Source organism: Acanthochromis polyacanthus, chromosome 23 (genome assembly GCF_021347895.1).
Source record: "Acanthochromis polyacanthus isolate Apoly-LR-REF ecotype Palm Island chromosome 23, KAUST_Apoly_ChrSc, whole genome shotgun sequence".
In the NCBI taxonomy this organism is placed as follows: Eukaryota; Metazoa; Chordata; class Actinopteri; family Pomacentridae; genus Acanthochromis; species Acanthochromis polyacanthus.
In genome coordinates, this window is record NC_067135.1 from 3,366,713 (window position 1) to 3,389,250 (window position 22,538).

At 41.8% G+C, this 22,538-nt stretch overlaps 1 protein-coding gene across 7 annotated transcripts in view; it reads left to right on the forward strand.

Annotated features, from left to right (window-relative positions):
- The window catches only part of ablim2 (actin binding LIM protein family, member 2), a 108,945-nt gene that overhangs the window by 82,713 nt on the left and 3,694 nt on the right, over positions 1–22,538 (forward strand). For 3 of the 7 annotated variants that reach the window (XM_051944055.1, XM_051944054.1, XM_051944056.1), the window contains 8 exons: positions 1,453–1,570; positions 3,541–3,612; positions 7,677–7,784; positions 10,464–10,517; positions 13,457–13,494; positions 13,692–13,800; positions 13,884–13,942; positions 16,146–18,751. In XM_051944055.1, coding sequence (XP_051800015.1) covers positions 1,453–1,570; positions 3,541–3,612; positions 7,677–7,784; positions 10,464–10,517; positions 13,457–13,494; positions 13,692–13,800; positions 13,884–13,942; positions 16,146–16,262 — 675 coding nt within the window. In that variant the 3' untranslated portion in view covers positions 16,263–18,751. The remainder of the gene's footprint in view (positions 1–1,452; positions 1,571–3,540; positions 3,613–7,676; positions 7,785–10,463; positions 10,518–13,456; positions 13,495–13,691; positions 13,801–13,883; positions 13,943–16,145; positions 18,752–22,538) is intronic. The other 4 variants (XM_051944058.1, XM_051944059.1, XM_051944057.1 and 1 more) reach the window with 3 other exon arrangements.

Sequence of the window (22,538 nt, forward strand, 5' to 3'; positions counted from 1 at the left end):
TAGGTAACAATCCCTCAATGCACAGAAAAACTGCACTACAGTATAGCGGTTAAAACAGGAAGTCAGCCATGGATGGCTTGGACCGCTGAGTAAAGACCTGGGAGTCATTTTGTGTTGTTGTTGTGGACATTTCTCCGAGTTAGTTGTACATTTGTGATTGATTTCTATCATTTTATGCACACTTTGTCCCCCTCTGTAGCTATTTCAATCAACAAATGTTCCCAACCATCTCAAAATGAGGATTTGTTGAAGAAATTTCACTCGTAGTCCTTCAAAATTCGCTGTAGTGGGGTGTTTATTGGTGTCGGTGGGCTTAAAAACACAGAGCATGAGTCTGTGAAGGTAAGAAGACCAAGAACATTTGCAGAGGACACAATTTAAAGGGATGGCCAAAGAGTAGGGAGGTTGTATGTAAATATAAGGGTGAATAGCGGTTCATTTGCATATGGCTGCTAATCCGTTACAGAGGGTAATACAACAAAGAACACAAAGTGATTGAATCAAGGAGTCTGGCAGACAACAATAGGCTCGACAGTGAAAGATTAAAGGGGAGTCTGACAGACAGTAACAAACGATAAAAGAATTGTGGCCAACCGAGAGAAATGGAATGAAAGAGTCACACTAGAAAGTATCTGTAGCGAAAGGCGTCTGATCCAAAGTAGACCCATTTGGTAATCCATCCATCCAGCTGGTTACTAATGGAATGGATATGTCTTCTGATTGATAAAGACTGAACAAAATGGCCCAGAAAAATCAAGCTGATTGAATACAGTGATAGTAAGTATAGCTGCATATCTAGAGCCATTTTGGTTGGTGCGATGTAGTTATTAGCGATTGGAGTGATGGCCAAAACTCACCAGATAAGAGAAATTTGACCTTTTTCATGCAAATTGTAGAACCTCATTATTATTACTTTCATTATAATAGTGGCTGAATACCAGAGGCTGGTAATTAAATGTGCATTTTGGTCGATCATTTGGGGAAAATTGAGTCTAATCAGAATTTGCACAACCCAACACCCTTTGGATTCCCTTCCAAGTATGAGAATACAGCTTTGTGTCCATTAACATGTAATGTTTTTATGAGGGAAATGCCAGAAAATTGAGTTTTGTTGTGGAGAAGTGACTAATTGTAGTGATCATAGATTTGCATGTGTGTGAAAATCAATTTCTAACTTCTTCTTTTCTTCTAATTGTTGATCCGTCTTTTAAATCGTCAGATCTGCTCTTGGACATGATAAGCACATTTCCCCTGACGCCGGTGTTATCCATGATGTCGTATTTCCTCAGATCCGTTGTGTGCAACGTGATTGATCCGTCTCATTAAGAACATATCAGACGTGGAGCTTTGCCCACATTCCCGTCTGATGCAGTAATTAAGGACTGAAACGGTAGAATGTACTGATTTTGTGTTATTTTTTTTGTTTTTATCTGTATGTGTTTGCGTATCCAGGGTGATGGGGAGAAGTCGCCCCGTCAGCGGAGGCCCTCCAGCCCCAGCTCCAACAGCTCCCTGGGGGGCTACGGACGCTACACCCCGTCCCGTTCCCCCCAGAACTACAGTCGGCAAGGTACCAGCCACATCCTGCAGTCCATACACTGCTGCTGAAGATTGCATTATCCAGAAACGACGTTCCAGTGCATAGATACTCTTTGCTGCTGACATTGTTTCTCCTCAGTGACTGATAGGGAGCAAGAGGGTGGGGAAAAAATGGAGCCCTGGCTGACTGTAATGTTTAGAAGAAAACATCTGCTGCAAGCGTCACAGATGATTCATCACTTTTCTGTATTTTGAAAAGATTTCCCAATGGCAACCGTACCCAAAACCAGAATTAAATCACACGCTCGTCCTCTGTAGATTCGATTTCACAATGTGTTTATTACGCTGCCGTTACACTGAAACCCCCGGTGAATAGTGAGGCATCAGTGTTTAACAGTACCGTCAATCACAACGTAGAAATGATGGTGGTGTCAAACAATGGCCATATTTAAATGCTCAAAACTGCACATCTTCCAATGTAGGAAGACACCGATGGGTAGTTTTTCTTGTTTAAAGTCAATAACTGCTCTATTACATAGTAGAAAATAGTTTATTAACTTGTAATTGGGCTAATAATAACAGCTTATTAACCCAAATCTCACACCAGATGTCTCAATTTTTGATGTATTCTTTTGTTGTTGTGGTCAGAAAATCAAACAAGTAAATGTCTTGCATTGAAAGCACAATTTGAAACTGCAAGCACCTCAAAATTGCAGGCATCAGCATCTCTCAAAAACTCCCAAAAATAGTTGTTTTTTTTTGGTCAAAACTATCTTTCATTTGAACATGACCGGAACATATCCTTCCTTATATAATGCTTCTGTTTTCTCATCTAAATAGCAGCTGAGGAAGGGGTCATGCCCCAAATAAAGCAAGTTAATGATTTATCAAGGAGTCATTGCATGCTGGTGGCTCTTCAAGATTTAAGATGCCCACACATTTGTTCTCATGCATTTATACGATGACCCCTTTTATGCCAATTTGCAAAAGCACCTTGAGGCCATAAATAAATGTAATACCTTCATCGTTTTATCCAGTAACTCACCATGTCTCCTATCATCTGATTCGACAACCAGGACCAGAAGTATATCTTGGTGGTAGATACAGCAGCCAAGCCCATGACTCCGGTTCTCTCCCTTTGCCCCCAGCCCTCATGGGTGGTGTTAAGTACCCCTCCACCTGGGCCAGGGACTCGTCCTCCCTCCCTGTGTACTATTCCGGTGGGGCTGAGGGAAGTGGTGGTGGTGGCGGCAAGTTCTCACCCATTCCAGGAGGTGGCAGTGCAGGCTTGTCTTTACACCTGAACCCCACCACCCTGGCCATGCTGCAGCAGCACAACTACATCCCTTACTTCAGAGGTATCAAAGCACGCTCGAGGCCAAGACTTAGTCCAGTGCAGACCGTGGACGCGTTGCTGGAATCGTTGCTGCTGTCAAATCGAAACCAGAACTACCAAAAATTGAAAAGTAATTCCAGTGGGCTCCATTGTGGTTTCCAAGGTGTTTCCCAGGAAGGAAGGAAGCATGGGAACCTTGGATTTTGGACAGGTTTCAGCACAGCAGCAACATGCCAGTCCACACTGTACCAGACTGAGATCAAAGGTCCGACAGAATGGAGTGCTGTGATACGACCACCAAACTGACCCCACTTGGCATGAGCTGTGGCAAAGCACCAAATTAATCATGTGTTGGAAGCTCTTCCTCTGGGTTTTTGGGTGTCTCGGTTCGCCATGGACTCATGAGCCGTAATGGGAAACAGAATGTCTGTCCTCATGTGCACTGCATTCGAGTCTGTAACCACTGTTTGATCACTCATGAAGGTTTATCTTGAACTGAATCCATGAAACTACTAATGCTATTCACGATATCACACATTCCTGAAATCAACATCACAAACCAGTACAGCACCCCTTGCACGCTGTAACTCCTGCCGAAAGGCCTATCCGAACCAGTTCCCTTTGCTTCATCTTCACCCCGTTCCCTGATCTTCCTCACCCCTCAGGGTTCAAACAGGACCCCCTACCTGACCCTAAACCTAGGACCTCCCTGCATCTCAGTTTACCTCCTCCTAACGGTAAAGACAACAGTAGTCTTTCTCTTTTCTGTGTCTCCCCTCCCCTTAATGGAATGGTTACCAGGTTTTGTGATGTTGTTGTCCGGTATCGTGGTGTCGTCGGGTTTCATGGGGGGCATCAAGGTCCATTCTCAGGACCACACAGTTTTTTCATTCTGCTTGCAATGTTCACTTGTGTCTGTGGACGTGGTTGTTGTCGTGCATGGTTAAACTCAATATAGGCCTGAGTGTGGTCCTGACATATTTGACATTATCTTTTCAAGGTCGGTTGATGGTGATTTCATTTTTGTGCTTGTCTGTTCGGATTGTTGACCCAGTTGTGTGCCTGCCTTTGACCTCTAATCTACCCTGCTGTTGTTCCTGAATGACCCCTTTGTTCATTGCCGTCTGTCAGACGTTCTCCCCTTGGTGTTTATCTGCTTTTATGCTTGAAATGGATCTGGAATAGAGAGCAGGTTTTGTGTTTTGATGAATGATGAACAGATACCGTGTGGGATTGTTGGCAGAGAATGACTAGGGAAGACTTTTGTATCTGACAATTGTGCACAATGCCAAGTAAGTACATAATGCCAAAGTATTTTCTTATCAGCACATGCATTACTTAGGAACAACTCCCCAAACCAAGATGCTGCCAGGTACTGAAAAGTTTTAAATGCAAGCCAAGCGGATCAGCCTCTAGAGAGTCTACACCCGTAAAAGTTGTCATCCGTCAGTTTTACAACAAAAGAGCCGTTCAAAACAAAAGTTCACAACTGCATCATTTTGCTATCAACACTTTTTACCATAAATCAGTTGTGAGATTCAGTAAATATACTCGCAACATGCACAGTCGGTTGTTACTACGCATCTACTTGCACGCTGCTGTCAAGTGCTTTTGTAGCATTGTTTGGGACTGAACATGAACGTCCACAGAAGGACCTGAGTGGACCTTTGATATGGAAAGAATACAGCTGGATTCATGCTACATTTTCTAATCCACAAGAGTAGAGAACGCTATCCTATACATGCATAGCAGATAGCATTTATGTATTCCATACATGTGCACTACTAAGCTTGCATACTAATGCCCTTGTAGTGGCCACAAAGACTGTCTAAGATGTACTCGCAAATGCTGAAAAGTCATCAAATATGCGAGGATCTGTGTTTACGAGGGTCCTCATGACACAGCTCAATGCCATTATCATCTATTTATCATGCCTCTGTGGTTTTAACCTTTATGCACTGGCAAAAGTAGTCTATTTAAGGATGCAATAGGTCAGACGGACAGTCCATCTTACAAAAATGCCTTTTTCCGGAAGGCTTATTGTGCTAAAAGTGCTAATTTAGTGGACAAATTTTGATTTATTGACAGTATTTGAATGGTAGTTAAAATTTCAAATCAAATTTAAAGAGTTCTCACGGCCCCATGAGGTTCACATGTAGAATTAAAAGCATGCTATTTTAGCTCCATCCAGAACCCTTCAGAAGGATTACATTCTTCCAGCATGTGCATGCCTGGACTCTCAGAATAGCCTGATTAAAAAGGAGGAGGTAGAGAGGGGAACAGCATGAGCTTCCCCTCAAACATTTTGCACAAAAAAATCACGAACACGCAGTCCAGGGCTTTGGCAGTTTTTTCCATGACAGGGTGGAGAAGCTGAGAAGGGAGTTCTCCGATGGGGAAGATGAAAGAGAGCGGGGGGAATGGTGGAATGAAACATGCCGAGCTGTAATTTGGGGCCTGCTTGCCAGTTGCAGTGGCATGTAGCACAGTGTGGCCTGGTGGTTTCTGTTTGTTTTCATGCGACGGGCTAATGTTTGAATGAGCCATCAGAGTTTTCTTGTAGAAGTCCCCAAGACTTACTGTAAGCAACACTCAGGTTTTTCAGTTTTGTCTAATTATGGAGATTGATGAAGAGCTGAGAGAAGGGACTCGCAGGTATCAATAATGCATGCTTTTGTTTGAACCCTTCTTAATAATCCCAAATAGGGCTGCAACTAATGACGCGTCGACTAATCGTCTGAGCACGATATGTCATCAAAAGCAGAAGTGAGTGCACAATGCAACAGAGATCAGCGTCCGACCGGAGCGCGGAACATGGACGGACATCGGCGCTGCATCGTGCATATATTATGTATGCACGATGCAGCGCCGACGTCCGTCCGTGTTCCACGCTCCGGTCGGACGCTGATTTCTGTTGCATTGCGCACTCACTTCCGCTTTTGATGACGTATCGTGCTCAGACGATTAGTCTACGCGTCATTACTTGCAGCCCTAATCCCAGATCATCTTTTATACCCTGTTTTTGTTTTTTGATTCATGAATGGCCTCACTTTTGTGTAATTCTCAGATAAACTGTAATGCATCTCCTCCCCAACTCCCTTAGTCTCCTACCTTAGCTCCAGATGTTTGTATGGAGGATCTGCCCTACATTTAGACCTGCACTAACAGTAACCCGGTGTGTATGTGTGTGTGTGTTTATGAGCATGTGTGTGTGATTGTGTGTATATAGAGCAGATCACTCAGACTGGCGCAGCACTGCTGTGCGTGTCGGTGATCTCATCCACTTGCATCCAGATCGCTGCCGATGATTCCTCCCTTTCTGAGCGGAGAAAAGTGTGTGTTCAATCAGCTAACACTCCAAATCTCTCTCTTTCTCTCTCTCTCTTTCTTCCTCAAAGCTCTGGATGTAGAGTGTTTATTACTTTTGGCATTAAGGGTGTCAGTGACTCCATCACCCAGCCTGCCTGTGATGTAATACAGTGGGGTGTACCCTGGTTATGATCATAGATACTCAACACACACATGCATGCAGTCAGCAAATTATGCACACAGGTTACATTCTTACATTTGCAAAACACACAACATACAAATGTAATATTACTCATAGGATAACAGCTACAGTTGGGTTTAAACCAGTGCAGATTTTTATTTTTGTGGTTTGGTGTTTGCTGATAGGTGATGAGAGCAAAGTCTCAGAGATCCATTCCCTTCAGGGAGGTTCAGTGCTAAGAAACTTGCAAGTATTTAGCAGTTGGCCCTAAAGCAAAGTGGAAGTTAAGTGTTGAGTGCAGTTTTTTTTAAGCCGAGCTCTGTTTTATCATTCAAACGAAGCACTCTCAAGGACAGCAGCAGCTTTTCTTTGACATTTCTTGGAAACCTTCCGAAACCACAAAGTTCTACAGATTAGTATAAGGTTAAAAACTGGTTTGTTTTTGAGTACTCTTCAAGTTCCAGATGAATTTCAGTGGCTTTCATGATTGACTTTTGCAGCATTGGGGTGAGGTAAAGCTACTTTGAAACATTTGTAGGTTACACTTTCATTCGAACATGGAAGAACTTAAAATACTGGAGCTGATGACCTGTTGGACATTGAGCAGCTGTGCCACTTCATCTGGAGTAGTAGTGTTTAGCCATTGAAAGTGGAAACAGGGGGCAAGTTTTGGATGTCCTTTAGTATGTTTTCGATAGGAAAAGGACTCAACTACAGGAGTAATTTGTGATCTTCCTGATGTCATTGATGTACGCTCTGAAAAGGTCTAGAGCACAAGATCTAAAGGTTGGTCAATCATCACAGTCTTTTAGACTTTGTGGGATGGAAGCAGACAGTTTCGTGAGCATTCCCTCGTGAAAAGGTGGTTTATTGTGGTCAAGTCTTAATAGGTTTGTCTCTTTTTGTTGATTGATTGAGCTGATGTATAGGATTGTTGGTCTCAAGCTATCTAATATTCTTATTTGTGCAAATGTTTGTTGGTCAGGTGATGAAAGAACTTGACATGTTTTCCTGTAAAACTCATGGATCCAGGACAAGATCTCCAATAGATTTGGGCTTTCATTCCCCATTGTGTGAAACATTATCAACACTGAACAGGTAGAATCTGAAACTCGACAGGATGATTCACATCGTACCAAAACCGCAGTAAATGGCTGGGTCATCAAGTCACTGGCTTGAATATTTTTATCACAGCTTCATGTTTGAGCTTCATAAGTGTGCTTACAATAACGCTGCCGTTTTGCCCCCGACGCCCTTTGTTCTCTCCCAAACCCTTCTCCCTTTGCCTCTCACATCCGTCCACACCTGAAGGTAGTGAAAGTGGTCGGAGTACTCCCAGCTTATCCACCTATTCTGATGGCAAATCCCCCTCATCTGCTTCTACATACGTGGCTGCTCCCCGGCATTTCCACATACCAGGTAGGTTATAACCGCACAGCTTGGCTCGCAATTTTCTCTTTGCACTTTCTGTAGATTACAGGGTAAACTATGAGATTATGCAAACAAACATTCCATCAATAATTTGCCAACTTTTTGAAGAAATAAGACACTTTATAGAGTAACGAGTTGACACTGAGTTGGCTTAACCACCAATACCTTAGCACCAAGCTGAAAATCTCTGTTTCACTGACCTCCTGTGGTTAAAAGTTTTATGTTGTACCTGCTGGATTTGCCACACACACTATAAGATTAATCCATGTCTTTTCAAATAGTAGTACTGCTCTAGCCTAGCCGCGCTAGCCCCATGTTTCTGAAGGCACAAGGGTCTAGGGCCGCTCAACAGGGAGGGAGGCGGGCTAAAAGGTTGTCTTTCAAATCACTCTGCAGCAGTTGGGTAGGTATACAACCAATCAGCGCAACAAATAGGCAGACATAGTTCCTAGAGCGTCGGCGGATTGTGGCTAAGTCCCATTAGCTTCCCAACCAGCGGAGCCAACTGGTATATTAAGGATTTGCCATATCCCGTCGGCATAAGTCCAAATACGTCTTTCTTCTCAATGAAACACTTCAGTGCCGTCCTTTGTTTATCTTTCAAGTTGAATTTTAGCTTCAAATCTTTAAGGGCTGTGGCCAAAGCCGAGTCCAAAGATAACTGTTTATTGTGCGCCGGTTGTTTCTGTCAGAATCGTCGCGGCTCACTTCGTTACGCCCGCCTTCTGACTCTACACTTCATGGTGATTGGTCCGGCCAGTTTTAGGAGAATCCAACCTCGAGCCTTAAGGAGGGTAACTAGACCCACCCTGGCAGAGAATTAAATTTGTTGCCGTGGGTTGTCTAGCACGGCTAGGCTAGTATTGCTCTCCAGCCAAGTATGAATAGAACTTAGTTGGGGTCCCAAAAAAACAAGTATAGTGTAGACAAAATCTGAGACAGTGCAAGAAAATATTTCATGAATTCTGTCTGAATTGATTTGGACTAACCCTATGGTTCTTTATCATCGCAGCAAGCTTAAAACCTCAACCGCTGGAGGTCGGCCGATGCAGCGATCAACGTGGTCTTAAATCCTTGATCTGTGTTTTAAAAGAAAACTAATTTTGATCAGACTTCTTCTTTCCAGGTGCTGCAGAAGGGTCTTGTGATGCTTTTGTCAAAAGTGGGATTTTTTTTTTCTTTAAAAGTTCCATAGGGCTTCAGAACATTCTTGTATTCTATCCTTCACCTCTTACTTTTTTGCCACAAGGTTGTTTCATAGGAATGCTACATGTCCAATTCAGCAAATGTGCCGTGAAAGGTCTTTTTCGACTTGATGAATGCCACCTGTAAATCTGTGCAAAGCCACCAGTTCTGCTCCATTTGTTGGGCAACTTTTATTCCCAATCATTTCATACATGACTTAAAGGAAATCAGCAACAGCAGAAGAAAGTTAGTTTGCACCTAAAAGGAAATCTTGAGTGCAAGACAATTCTTTAAATCACTCACTGGTGAAGCTGGCGAGACCTCATACGCGCAGTGTTTGGGTAACAAATCTGTTCATGCTATTAGTTCATGCGTGGGGCCCGACGTCTTTAGTTTGTAACAGCTCAATCCTTGTGTCTAGCTTTTGGATTGTGTTCTGTACATTTCTTGGGCTCTTTGATTCCCAGTGGCTCCACTATTTGCTCATTTCAAAGCAGATTCTATTTGACAAAGCAGTGATCCAACAAGAGATTCTACGCCTGTAGATTATATTTACAACGCATTTGGACGGGAGTTGACGTTAAACTGTGCATCGTTCATTACTTTTCAGAGGAGAATCTGTTTGATCCAACATGCTGTTTCCATCAACAATTACACTGTCAGTCATACGGGCGGGGGGGGGACCCCTTTTGTGTTGGAAGCACGTTAAGTGGAAAAAAAACAGCCAATCGTTATCCACTTAATGGCTTTCATAGTCATTGTCTTATTGCTTTTGTACGGATATTGTTTCAGATGCTGGCAGGCACTGAAACAAGCCAGACAAATGACCCACATGTGTTGTTTTACAGTGCGTCATGTTTCTGCTGTGGCTTAATGTGTGACAGTTGTTACTAAGCATCTCTGTCAGAGGCCTGTCCGGGTTCGCTGACACTAAGATGGATTAGATGAGCCTCAAGGGGTAACATACTGTCCCCATCATCCCGCAGAGGCACTCCGTCCAGCACTACAGTTAATGCAGCAACACTTAAATTGACTTTCATCTTCTTTTTTTATTGTTGTGATTGTCATTTTATTAATATGGGTGCCCCTTTGAATGGTTTAATTTGAAATCCCTGTTTAACGTCTTGGGACCTTTTGCGGTTTCTGATATTATTCTTTGAGTGCCATTAAACTGTTCTGCATCAAATAACCTCCCCCCATCCCTCCCCTTCAACAAAAAACAATAAACTGATATATTTTGAATATTTTGCATGGAAACTATTAAAAGTGCTGATGTTTCTGATGTGCCATAATAAAAAAAAAAAGACAAATGTCTGGTGTTGAATCAAGCTTTACTGCGCCCCCGTTTGCTCCTTCAGAAATTTCTCATCCCTCAATAACTGCTAACTCATGCTTCTTTTTCTCCATTCTCTCTCTTTCTTTCTCTCCCCCCCATGTTGGCTTCTTCCATTTTCTTTTTCTCTGCTCTGTTCCCATCTTCAGAGACTATGGTCAAAGATAATATCTATAGAAAACCCCCCATCTACAAACAGCATGGTACAGTCCACCTCCTCTTTAACACTTCCTTCTCTGGTCTGGTCTCTGCACGATGTGTTGCATGTCGCCTGTCACCGTGTTTATCCCAGTTCTCCTCCCTTGTCTTCTAAGGGCTCCAGTCGTCTAGTAGACTCTATGGATCTACATGCATAATGCTGGTGTAAGAGTACTGCACCCACTCTAGGTTACAACTTAACAGACCAGTGCAGAATCTATAAAGGTTGAACATTCCGATGGTGGGCAGTGACAAATAAACCAAACAAAACATTGGAGTTTGCACCCAAAAGGTACCTAAACAATGGTGGTATTCCTTTATGACCCTTCTCAAAGAGCTGCTATCCTTCCCTTAATGCTACACCCCTACATTGCAGCTATTGTTAGAAGTCTAACAGATCAAATTCGGCACTGGAATGCATTGGTCTGTTGGTCCTGGTGCTTCAGTGAGAAGTTGAAATACTGTACATACCAGAGAAATCCATTTAAATGACATATCTTTGAGTTTGAAGGTTCACCACACAGAAAGTACTTCATAATTAGTCCAGTGTTTCTAGGAATTATGGTAACTCAAGCAGTGCTCCCATTAGAATGAATTACAAAGGAATGGCGTGGAGCTAGGGGTTGTAGGTGGGCGTGTAGTGCTTCCAGCTTTCATGATGGAGATTGCAGTTTGTGTTTACAACAGTCCAGCAGTTAGCTAAGAACACTGTATTAAGTGATGTCACAGTAGGGTGTAAATAAGGTTTAATGCCTATGTGGCTCTCCAGCAGCAGTTGTAGGTATCTCACAGAGGAAGGAGGAAGCTCTTTAATTTGGGTCTAGAGGTAGCACCAGACAAAGTCGGGATAATTAGGTTTTATCCATACTATGTGGTGCGATCTAAAAATTCAGAGTGTGCCTGTAAAAATCAATCACTTGATATACATTTGAACATCGTTCCTTTTAAAGTAGTCACCTTGTGCAGCTCTTACTCTGCTCCCTGTGGTCCTGCTGCATTTGGAAGCCTCAGTTCCTCTGGACATTGCAGTAGAACTTGCACTGACAATCGCACCCTGGGGAACAAATTCACGGTAAACGTTCTACAGACAGTGGACTCTTCCACTGTGAAGGCTGCTGTTTTGTTTCCGGGTTAGGCCTCGTTCAAAGATATCTGCACAGACTTCAATATGATGCTACTCCTTCAGATCCGTAGTGAAACTGCAAAATGTGCACATGCAAGTGGCAACAAAACCGCACGTAACACAGGTTCGAATGTAGACTGCGCAGCGTCATATGAAAAACAACAGGAGTACACTCTGAACTTCTTGGTCACACCTCAGAACTATTACCCCCAACTTTAATATCAGATTTCACGCAGCGGCACACTGATAGTCAGTTTTGATCATCCAAACTATTTGGGACCCAACAGGTTGGGGTTCCGTGGGTGTCCTTTTGCTCATCCTGTTCATGCATGTCTGCACTCATCCCACCAGCTCATTTGTTGGTTTTAGTGGAGATGCTGTGTCTGTGTGTACACTGTGAATGGTCGCGTACATGAATCACTTTGTATCGTGGCATTAGTGTTGTGTCGGTCACTGTTTCTATCACTGTTTCCTCCCTAATCAGTGTCTGTGTGTCTAAGTGATCAGTCTACACTCCAGTTAATCTTGAACTGTGTGTTGCATATCTGAAGAAATACAGTCTAGCGCTTGACAGGATCACCCAAAACACACGAACACGGGAGTCCAAGGAGCTCTTATCACCTCTGTCTCACAAGTAAAATAGTCGTCTTTATCACATGTGACAACTAAATCAGCTGCATACGGCATAGTCCTTTGGATTCATGAGCTGCTTGACTGTTTACATTCAAGTAGATATTAGTGTGCTGTCTGCCAAAATCTATACCTCCCTCCATCCAAGGAAAAAAATGGCTTCTCGACTCTTAAACTGTGTAAACTATGATTACATTTGAATGGGCTATAGCTAATTTGTGGGAATTTGGTCCATTGATCAAGCTGTTAGATGCACAATAACAGGGCTGTTACCAAAGTTCTTTGGGTTACACACTCACGCAGACACATTTTTGACACAATTTTGTTCTATATGCTAACACACATCTTTGTCTGAAATTCAGAGCAAAATGTTTTATATGCAATTTTAAACACACTTTAGTTAACAAAGACTGCACAGTGGTAAATGTGCAGCTAAATAATAGCTAGCCAACATCCAATGTAGCTTTACGACTATGTATGGAGCCTGTTGCTAACACTCTCTTAACTCCAGAGCTTGTAACTTGAGTGTGTGCATGATTTATTAATTCTACAGGATGATTAGTTTCGTTATCATACATGGACGCATTTGTCTTCTTTGTTACATCTACATTGGTGCCTCAAGGGTGCAGCAACATGAACAGACTTAGTGTCCAGAATAGAAAGGGCTCATCCTCTGGGGTGAGTCACTAAACTCAGCTAGAGTTGCAGAAATCCACCAATTTGTTGGACACTTTCTGCTGATGTGATGATGTTAAAGACAAGAGCTTACAGAAGGATTTAAATTAGTCCATTGGGGACCATGATTATTCACAGCAAACCGATGACGGAGCAATGTGTTGGTCAAGAGAAAGGTGGTGTAACATGATATGTCAGATCATCCTCTTGAGATTCTGAATATCCGTAACAGTTGTTACGGTAAGCAGAGCTGTAGATGCCTTGCTCCAGTGACCAATGGCTCAAACTCCCACTGTGTAGCCCTTTAGATACAGTGTTGATACAAATGTAAATGGTTGCTATCCACCTTTTTTAAACGGTTGCATGTGGAGCTCCGTGCCGATGCCGTCTGCAGCTGATGATGTCACGCTCCAGGGGTGGTTTACACAAGAGTTAATAGTGCAGCACAGTGGAGCTGAGAGGCAAATGATCCAGCACATTAACCATGACATCCTGTAACATGTGACTGTTTTACAGCTTCTAGAACATCCTGGCAGGATGGTGATGATAGCAAGGTGGGTCTGAGTGTCCAGTATGTGTGCGTCTCTATCTGTCTGTCCATGTCCGTCTAGTTTTCAAGTCATTTTCTTCAACTTTACAAATACTGTACATCCATTTACTAATTCACTAACTCATACTTTGCCATCATCCATCACTTCTTTCCATCTTTCTGTCCCTCTCTGTCTCTCTCGCTCTCTCTTTTGTTGTGTAGAGGACCAGCTGGATGATTTTGAAGAGTGAGATTGATGGACAGATGGGTCCAGAAGACATGGATCCTCGCAAATCGACCTGCAGTTTGCCTACCGACACCTCCCAGCCTAGTGAGTAGACGATTGCAGGAACAAGAAGGTACAGAAACAGCGTGTAAGCCTTTAAATGACAGCACGTGTTTGCATTTTTGTAGATTTCCCCTACAATAAGTCTGCATCTTTACCCGGCTATGGAAGAAACGGCATCTACAAGGTGAGCTGATCATTTTCCAAGCATGTTAGGAAGGTCGTACCCAAAGTCTTGCAAGGGATAAGCCATGTTTGAGGTCTACTTGATCCATCTTACCTTCCTTAGCACACATTTTTAGCATTTGAGACTTTCTAGAGTGGCTAATAGGACTACAAATTTGATGATCTACCTGTTGGACTATCAGGTGGTGCTATTTCTTACCCAGGTTCTAGCATCCTCTGTGTTACATTACTCCAATAGGCCACATCTAAATGCATTTACTTGTCACAGCTTTATCAAATCGACACATTCCAGCCCCACACAGCCTCCTACGCTCTACTAATCAACACAGGAAACTTCAGAGTAGAATTTAAGACCATTTAAATGTTTTCCTCCGTCTTAAAAATCAACCTCCCGAAGCTTTTCTAGCACAGTTTTTCTATCAGATTACACTGGGGTCAGTCGGTACCATTCACTCCACACAGGCTGGTTCTCCGGTATATTATGAGGACGTTGGGGATATTTAGTCTGTCATCCGCCAATGTGATATTGCTGCTCCCCCTCTGTGTTTGTTGATGGATAGAGGACAGACAGACAAAACAGAGCTGCAAAGGAAATGAAAGCTCAGGAGCCACAACGGATTCACGGTGCAAAGTATATTGAATTATTTTTCACTTGCTGACATTGCTGGTTGAGGTTGTTGACATGGTGGATTTAGTGTGCTGGAAGTAGAATGAAGGGGGGTAGGTTTTTTTTTCTATTAAAGCAAATATGGAGCTGCAGTATGTAACATTATACTTGCAACATGCAGTATCTTTTTATGAAAACACATACAGAATGACAGCCAATTTAGTGTCTATTTAAAGTGAACTGCTACAGTCAGTTCATTTTATGATCCTACTCTAGCAGCTGCACAGCACACAGTGGTGCAGCTAAATGCTAAATGTGTCCAAAATGGCACCACTTGGATGCAACAGTTTGCTTAGTAGTGAGCAGGAAATTGAGGTTTTGGAAACGTATTAATCACCAGTTTACCACATGGTGAACAGGATGGGATTTTGGACGAACCCGACATCATCATTGTGCTAATATTTAGCATGTAACATTAAGCACTGAGTGCTGTAGTTGATGCAAATGAGAATATTTGTAGGCTTTGAATGAATTTGGTTGTATACCAAATTGGACGGACCAACATTTTTACCAGTTTGTGTCACTACTGGAAAAGTCTGAACCAAAAAAGCATCATGGTTGCTATCGTCATACAACGCTAGCATGATTGTCACATTGCCCTCTATACCAAACACAGAAAAACAGCTGTGGAAGTGTCAGCTGTGACTTTTAACAGGATATAGCAGCTGGTTACAGATATGACTGTGGCACCATGTCAGTGTTAGTCAGTATTTCCTGAACTTTGGTGAGTACGGTGGGCAGATATAGCAAAGGATATCTGGAGAATTTAGAGCTTCCTGCTGTATTTGTGCGCTGGCTATGGAAAGCAAATCAATACTAATGATACATTCTAAAGATACGGATGACTGGGAATGTCCTCGTATTGTCTCTGGTCAAATCAAACATTTGCTTTAAACACCGTTTGTTTTCCAGCACCGTTTGTTTTCGGTTACATGTCGACGTCCACAATGTTGTCAGCACAGAGCCTAGCAACCTTGTGTAGATGACAAAATTTACGATATGTGTACCCTTGTAGACATGTGGAAGCATTAAAAATCCATTTTTGAGAGAGAAGCTTTTGTATTTTATGTTTTTGGGGCTTATAATCCAATCAGATCGTGTTAACACGTGTAGCAACACAGTTTTATCATTATTTGATTATGACTCCATGAGCCAGCTTTTTTTTTAAGCTTGTAATACTTCAAGTTCCATACTTCTGGCATGCTTTTTGCATGCAAAAACATTTTAGTTTTGTGTTTCTTCAAGAGAAACCTGCCATCTCACCAGATTTGATCTATTACTAGACAAACAGCAAAGTGGTGCCTCCCTCTCTCTAAGGTTTGTCTTTTAGGCTCTCCAAATAAAGGGATGCAAGCTCACTATCAGAATGATGTGTCATACTTACTTCCTATTGGTTACCATGAAAGAATGTGAGCAAATCAAAGGGGAAAGCACTAAGACTAATTGACTCCAAGATGAACCCCAGCTTTGACAAAGACCAGCAGTGTTCTGAATGATGGTCTAACTCTGTGTCTGTTTAATGTGTGTGTTCCTGCAGGCTGCTGAGATGGTGGAAGATGAAGTGGACCCAGACTCCCAGAGCTGGGGAGGCATGAGAGGTGAGATGGAACACAAACTGGAGCTGTTAATTTTCAGCTCTTATCTAACCCTTTGATAGGTGCATCAGCAAAGTCCCTGATATACAGCACATACAGCACATCTAGTTAAATCTCTAGACCCTTCCGTGATAATAAATTAACAAAATGGATAAAATATTAGTCCTCTAACTTTGTATCTCTCTCCTACTGATCAGACTACAGTTAAACATCCTCTGTAATTAGCAGGAAGTGGCTGCTGCCAAACATCGTCATGGAAAATACCAAGATGTCTGTTGGTTTCTTGCTTTATGCAGTGACATTCTACAAAGGACTTTAACCACAACCATTAATTTGTGTTAACTTTTCTTACTTTATGTGTCCTAAAATTAGAGAAGCATAGCAATATGAGAGAAAATTGTTGCAAATTCCTTCCTTCCATCTCCTAAAATGTATGGGACAACAGATGGAAATTAGCCTTGAGCTAAATCTGGCATATTTACATCGCTGTATGTTCATTAATATGCACTGTCCCATTCAAATAAAATAATAAATGAAATGAAATGAAAATGAATAAAATTTTTAGTTTCTTTAGTTTGTTTAACAGTAAACTGAATATCTTTTGCCTGCATTTTGACATGTTGGTTGGATGAAACAAGCAATTTGAATATGTCATCTTGGAGTCTGGGAAGTATGGTGGCCATTTTTATTGTTTCTGACACACGACTGACCAAACAATTCAGGTACAGCTTTACAGCTGTTCTGCAGTTTAATCAACTGGACAACTTTTTTGATTGTAAACCACCCTTTGGCTTCAGACATTGAAGCACTAAAAGAAAGCCTGCATCGATAAAGGTTTTACAAAGTCTTCGTCTGAATACCAATTCAGGTGAAATATCTTTTGTGTATTGCAGCTGTTAATACTTTTGACAGATTAGGGGATTTGGTATGATCATCAAGTACAGTCCTTGATTGGTTCAGATCTTTCCTTGAAGGTGGGGCCCGTTACTTATCACAAATGTGAGCTGTGGTGTTCCCCAGGGTTCGATACTTGGGTCTCTGCAGTTTCATTCACAAAGAGTGTCGTCTGTCTCCAGAGAAGTTACTGAAGTCATTTAAAATTAATGTATATGTAGAACTGAAACCATGATGTTTTATCATACACTATCGGTCAAAAGTTTTAGAAAGCCCCAATTTTTCCAGTTGTTCATTGAAATTAAAGTACTTCAAGTCCAATAGATAGCTTGAAATGGTCCAAAGATAAGTGGTGAACTGCCAAAAGGCCTTTTTCAGGGAACAAGAAATAAGTTAACAACTTACAGGTGTTCTGCAGCAATGGAGGTTGATCAAGACTTGAAAGTTGGTGCTACCAAGTCCTTTGATATTATTTGAACAGTATTGTACTGCAGAAAGTAGTGTGTTGCTATAAAAATGCTCCATTGTACACCACCATAACACTTAAAAATGCCGGTCTATCCTACAGAGAAATTGCAAAGAAAGTCAAGGTGTCAGTGAATACAGGCACTCAGAAACTGGGGGAAACTCTGACATGTTTCTACATACATACAATGCATTTTCATTTTATTTTTAACTTCATTTATTTTGTTGTTCTATGCTTTCATTTCAGAATACAATAAGACATTAACATGTATAACTTCCAATGAAAAAATGGAAAAATTGGGGTGTTCTAAAACTTTTCACTGGTGGTCTACTTCTATGAACAGCAGGCTTTGATTTTGTTGCCATTACCAACAAAAAACAATAGAATGTAGCCTTGCTAATTTAGACTTTTTCTAACAGAAATGCAACCACTCCAGTATCAGTCACCTAATGTTGCCAATCCCCAAAACTTTCCCTCCAGATACCAGCATCAGCTCAGCTATAAACACATAAAAGACAATATAATCCTCCCTCTAAGTGCGGTGTCTAAGGTCAGTTTATAATCAGTGATAACACCGCATATACATTGTGACCACGCATGCGGAGTCCTGCTGCTCTGGCTCCAGATCGGTTACTGGAGGTAACAGTGTGGAGGGATGATGTCATTTTTCCAGCTGCAGAATTATAGCGGCGTGTTTACAAGTGCATGTGTGTACAGACCTGGCTGTATCTGAGGCGAAGAGCGACTTGACGGGACTCCAAACCTCGTAACGGTGTGTGTGTGCGTGTGCAGAGCAGCCGTTTATGATGCTTTCTGACGCCTTTGAAACCTAATATTTCTGAGTTTTGGGTCCACGAGGTGTAATTTATTTTCAAGCTCTATTATGCTAGTTTTCATAATAGGTCTGCAATTCAAATAAAAACGAATTGTTCCACCAGATTAATTCTCTCTGTCTCTCTCTCTCTCTTTTCCTCCTCAGAGTACAAGGTAAGAGTTTGTCCATACTTTACAAATATACTTTAATATTCTTGGCAGCTTTGTTTGGACATTGGATTATAATTGTATTCCCTAATAAATCTCCCACAATGCTTACTTTGTGTGTGCCAGGTCTACCCTTATGAAATGCTGTCAGTGACGCATAGAGTGAAAGTGAAGCTTCCCAGAGACGTAGATCGCACCAGACTGGAGGTGAGCTCTAATCTTCCTCTCCCTGCTCTGTCGTTTCCCCTCTTCTATCCACAGGTCATTAACAAGCCTGAGAAAATGCGAAATTGCGGCTTACCGAATCATTTAAAGTCGAGATATTTTTGCGGTTTGGGTCAGATAGCTGGGCAGCTAAGCCAGGTGGGATAAAAGTATCAGCCAAAGCTTAGAGAAGTGCCATCTCCAATTATTTTAAAGGTGGATAAACAATAAAGAAAGCTGTTTTTTTTTCAGTACACACATTTTATGACCAAAAATATGTGGACAGGAGTACTTTTTTTGCAGAGCTGTTGTCTAGACAACTGTGAATTAGAGTGCCTCTGAGTCACATGTTCAGACTGAGTTTAGAAAAAGCAAAAAATCTGGGAAATTACATCAGAAACTGGAAGGAGCTGCCACTGAGGACAGCAAGGTTCATGCAAATAACACATGATGAGTTTTGCATGCTTTATTTACAAGTTTAGAACATATATAATATGTCCGTTCTCTGCTGAAACCAACATTCATTTTCATCATCAGTGCATCTGCCAAAGTTGTCTTCCATAATGTTGATTCATTATTGTGTAGAATGTCAGAAAATAGTGTAATATCCCCATCAGTGTTCCTTGAAGCACAACTAACATATCCAGATTGCTTCATTGTGGCAGAATTTTCACCAAAATTTGTCATTTGTAATAATATCAAAAACCAGGACACAAGCAAAGACCATGTTTCCAGATAATCATTGACGTCTTTACTTAACAGTCACCAAAAATGGTGAATCGGTTGTCAGAAATGTTCCCATGTCAGCTCTAGTTGGTTTTTGGGTGACTGACAAAATGATAAAGCTGGTATTTATAATGGGAATCAATGCGGACACAGCAGCAAATTGTTGCTAAAAAATCTTAAAGATCAGTTTTGGTCATGTAGCTTTTTGGTTATTTTAGAGATTGCAGGACGTTTCTATGATCCACAGCTGTTCCACATTGATTTACCATGATTCAATCCAACAATCAGTTCAATGATTGCAACCAGCTGCCATATCCTGTTGATTAGAAATAAATATTACTGCTACTATTTACCCAGATAAGTGTCACCACAGATGCATGACCTAAATTTGTCATTTTCAGCAGCTATATTGGTACATTTTGTACACTGAAGACGTGGTTTCAGTTATTATTTTTCAGTATAGAGGAGTCTGGGACCAGTGTGTTTTAGCATTAGCATTAGCTGCTAATGCTCAGCCCTATTCACCTTCAGTAGTAATAAGACTGATGCCCTTCCTCGAATAACATGAAAAAGACTTGTGGTGGCATGTTTTTAGGAAATTTGCAAAGAGGTAAAAGCAGTTTTGTCTGTAGATAAACACATAACAGCACAACAGCCTGTTTGTTTGAAGCATATGGAAGCTTTGGGTTTCCCAAATGGGAATCTGAATGTTAAAGCATGCCCTAAAAGTTTACTCAGTAGTGTTTTTCCGACACTGTGGCAACAGTTTTGGTTTGGCCCATTCTTGCTTCAACATGACAGTGCTCTTGTATGCGAGCCAGCTCCATAAAGAAATGGGTTTTCCCAGTTTTGGCAGAGAAAAGAACTCGACTGGCCTGCACAGAGCCCTGACCTCAGCTCCATCCAACACCTTTGGGCGATAAAGCCTGGCTCGCAGTCAGCATCTGCCTGATGCTCTTCTGACTGCAGCCAGGTTCCAACAAATCTGATGGAAAGTCTGAACCCAGAAGAGTGGAGGCTGTTACAGAAGCATGTTAGTGCCCATGGCTTTACATGGCATCTTTAAAAATGACACAGTAATGCCATGTAGGAGTATCCACCACTTATTTTTTCTTTTTGAAGCAGGAATTGTGGTATTTTATTGAGAAATGTGAGTGTAATTGGCGGTAGTGTTTCTCGCTCTTGCCTCGGGTCACAGCAAGTTTATCCCACATGCATGCGTTATAATAAAAAATGAAGCATGATTAGACTTAATGTTCCATAATAACTAATTTCCTGCAGTTGTTATTCTTGCACTATCCATTTACAGATTTCAGAAGTTTCATTAATTTTGCGCAGCTGAAAACAGGAAACGTTTTAGTCGCTAAAGTAACCCGTTTAAAGACTTCAAACTGTGGTTAGTGTTGTGGTGCAGCGCTGATGGTTCTCCCATCCTCAGAGGGGGAGTTCTGTCTCCAAAAACACCCTCATTATAATATTTCAACCCTCAGTAACCCCAATATGAGAAGTCCCCGTGAGCTTTTTGGTTGTGGGAATATTGTCCCAAGAGGAGTCGGACCGTCGGGATATCGAGGTGTTACTGACGCAAGAGATCCCATCTGTGGTTAGGAGCGCTTTACTGGAGTCACACTGTCAATAGTGTCTATGAGTGTGTAGCAGAGAGAAATATTCCCGCCTCTGATCCTGATCCGTGACCTCAAACTGCTGTAGGTTTACCCAGACTAATGAGCAGCTAACCCCCTGCTAAAACTCAAAGTCAGGGCTTGATGGAGACCGTTTCCATGAGGCTAGACAACCAAATGTGATATGAAAAACAGTTTCACAGAATGAATGCACTGTGGTTTATGCAAATAGATGATATCATTAGTCAAATGTTTTTTGACATGAGATTTTGAGGATTTTAATATATGCAGCTCCTTTACAAAACATTGTACGATGTTTGATGACAGGCCTAGTATCTGCAACCTTACACCAGAACATTACGGTTGGACTTGAAACAATGGAGTTGGCCAATGTCAGGGGTATATTAGATATTAAATGAACCTTTCTAGCAGTTTGGAAACTGCCAAATCACTACGGTCAGTCGACTGGCATCTCTGAAGCAGCAAAATTATGGGGTGCTCCTGGTCAGCAGTGGTTGAATACCTACCGACAATGGTCCAAGAAAGAGCCAACCATGACCTGGTGATGGGGTGTTGGGAGACATGCTGGAACCAGTCCGATCCATGGTGTTTTAGCTTGGAAGTTGCAAGACCTAATAGATCTGCTGACAAAATCTAGATGCCCAAAACCACAGGGAACCTTTGGAGGTCTTATAAGGCGGCTTTCCACTGCAGGAACTCCAGGCACGAGGTGACGTCCAGTCTTTCTGTTTCCATTCCAACAGCTACAGCCGCATCATTAACTCTTTTAGTTACAGGAGGTGACTCCAGTTGTTTGAGCATGGAAGAAAATAGAGCAATGGAAGTTTGTTATGTCAGTCTAGGTGTTGATGTTAATGATTGAAGAAAGAAGAAAATTGGCACTTGTTGTCCTCTCTGTTTTACCAATCAGTTTTGAGACTCAAGCCGGCGTTTCAGGGTTACTCAAAAGTACCTACTCTGGAGTATGTACTTTTTTCTTCCCCATAAACTATCCTAAAAAAGGTTTTCTAGGTTTAGGCCACATTAAAACAGTCAACAGGTTCCTGCAGTGGAAAACAGGTAATGGACTCCATGCCTCGGTGGGTCAACAGCACAACAGCTCAATTTCTAACGTTTATTTGCCAAAAAAAATTTCAGTGGACCACAAATGATGGAGCCCAAAAATTGGAAAAGTTCCTTAGGTGCATCATATTTGATTTCAGGTGTATCTAGAATCAGGGAAGATTAGTTAAATCAAACCAGTTGACCTGACCAAATAGCTCTTTCTGACTGTAATTTCTGTACTCAACAATGCAAAAGCAGAGCGATAGCCGGTTAATTTAATAGATTCAACTAATCATTGCTTATAATCTGATATGAATGGATAACTTCAGGTGCACAAAATATGACTTGTAGGGAGGTTTTCATGGCGGAAATGCAAT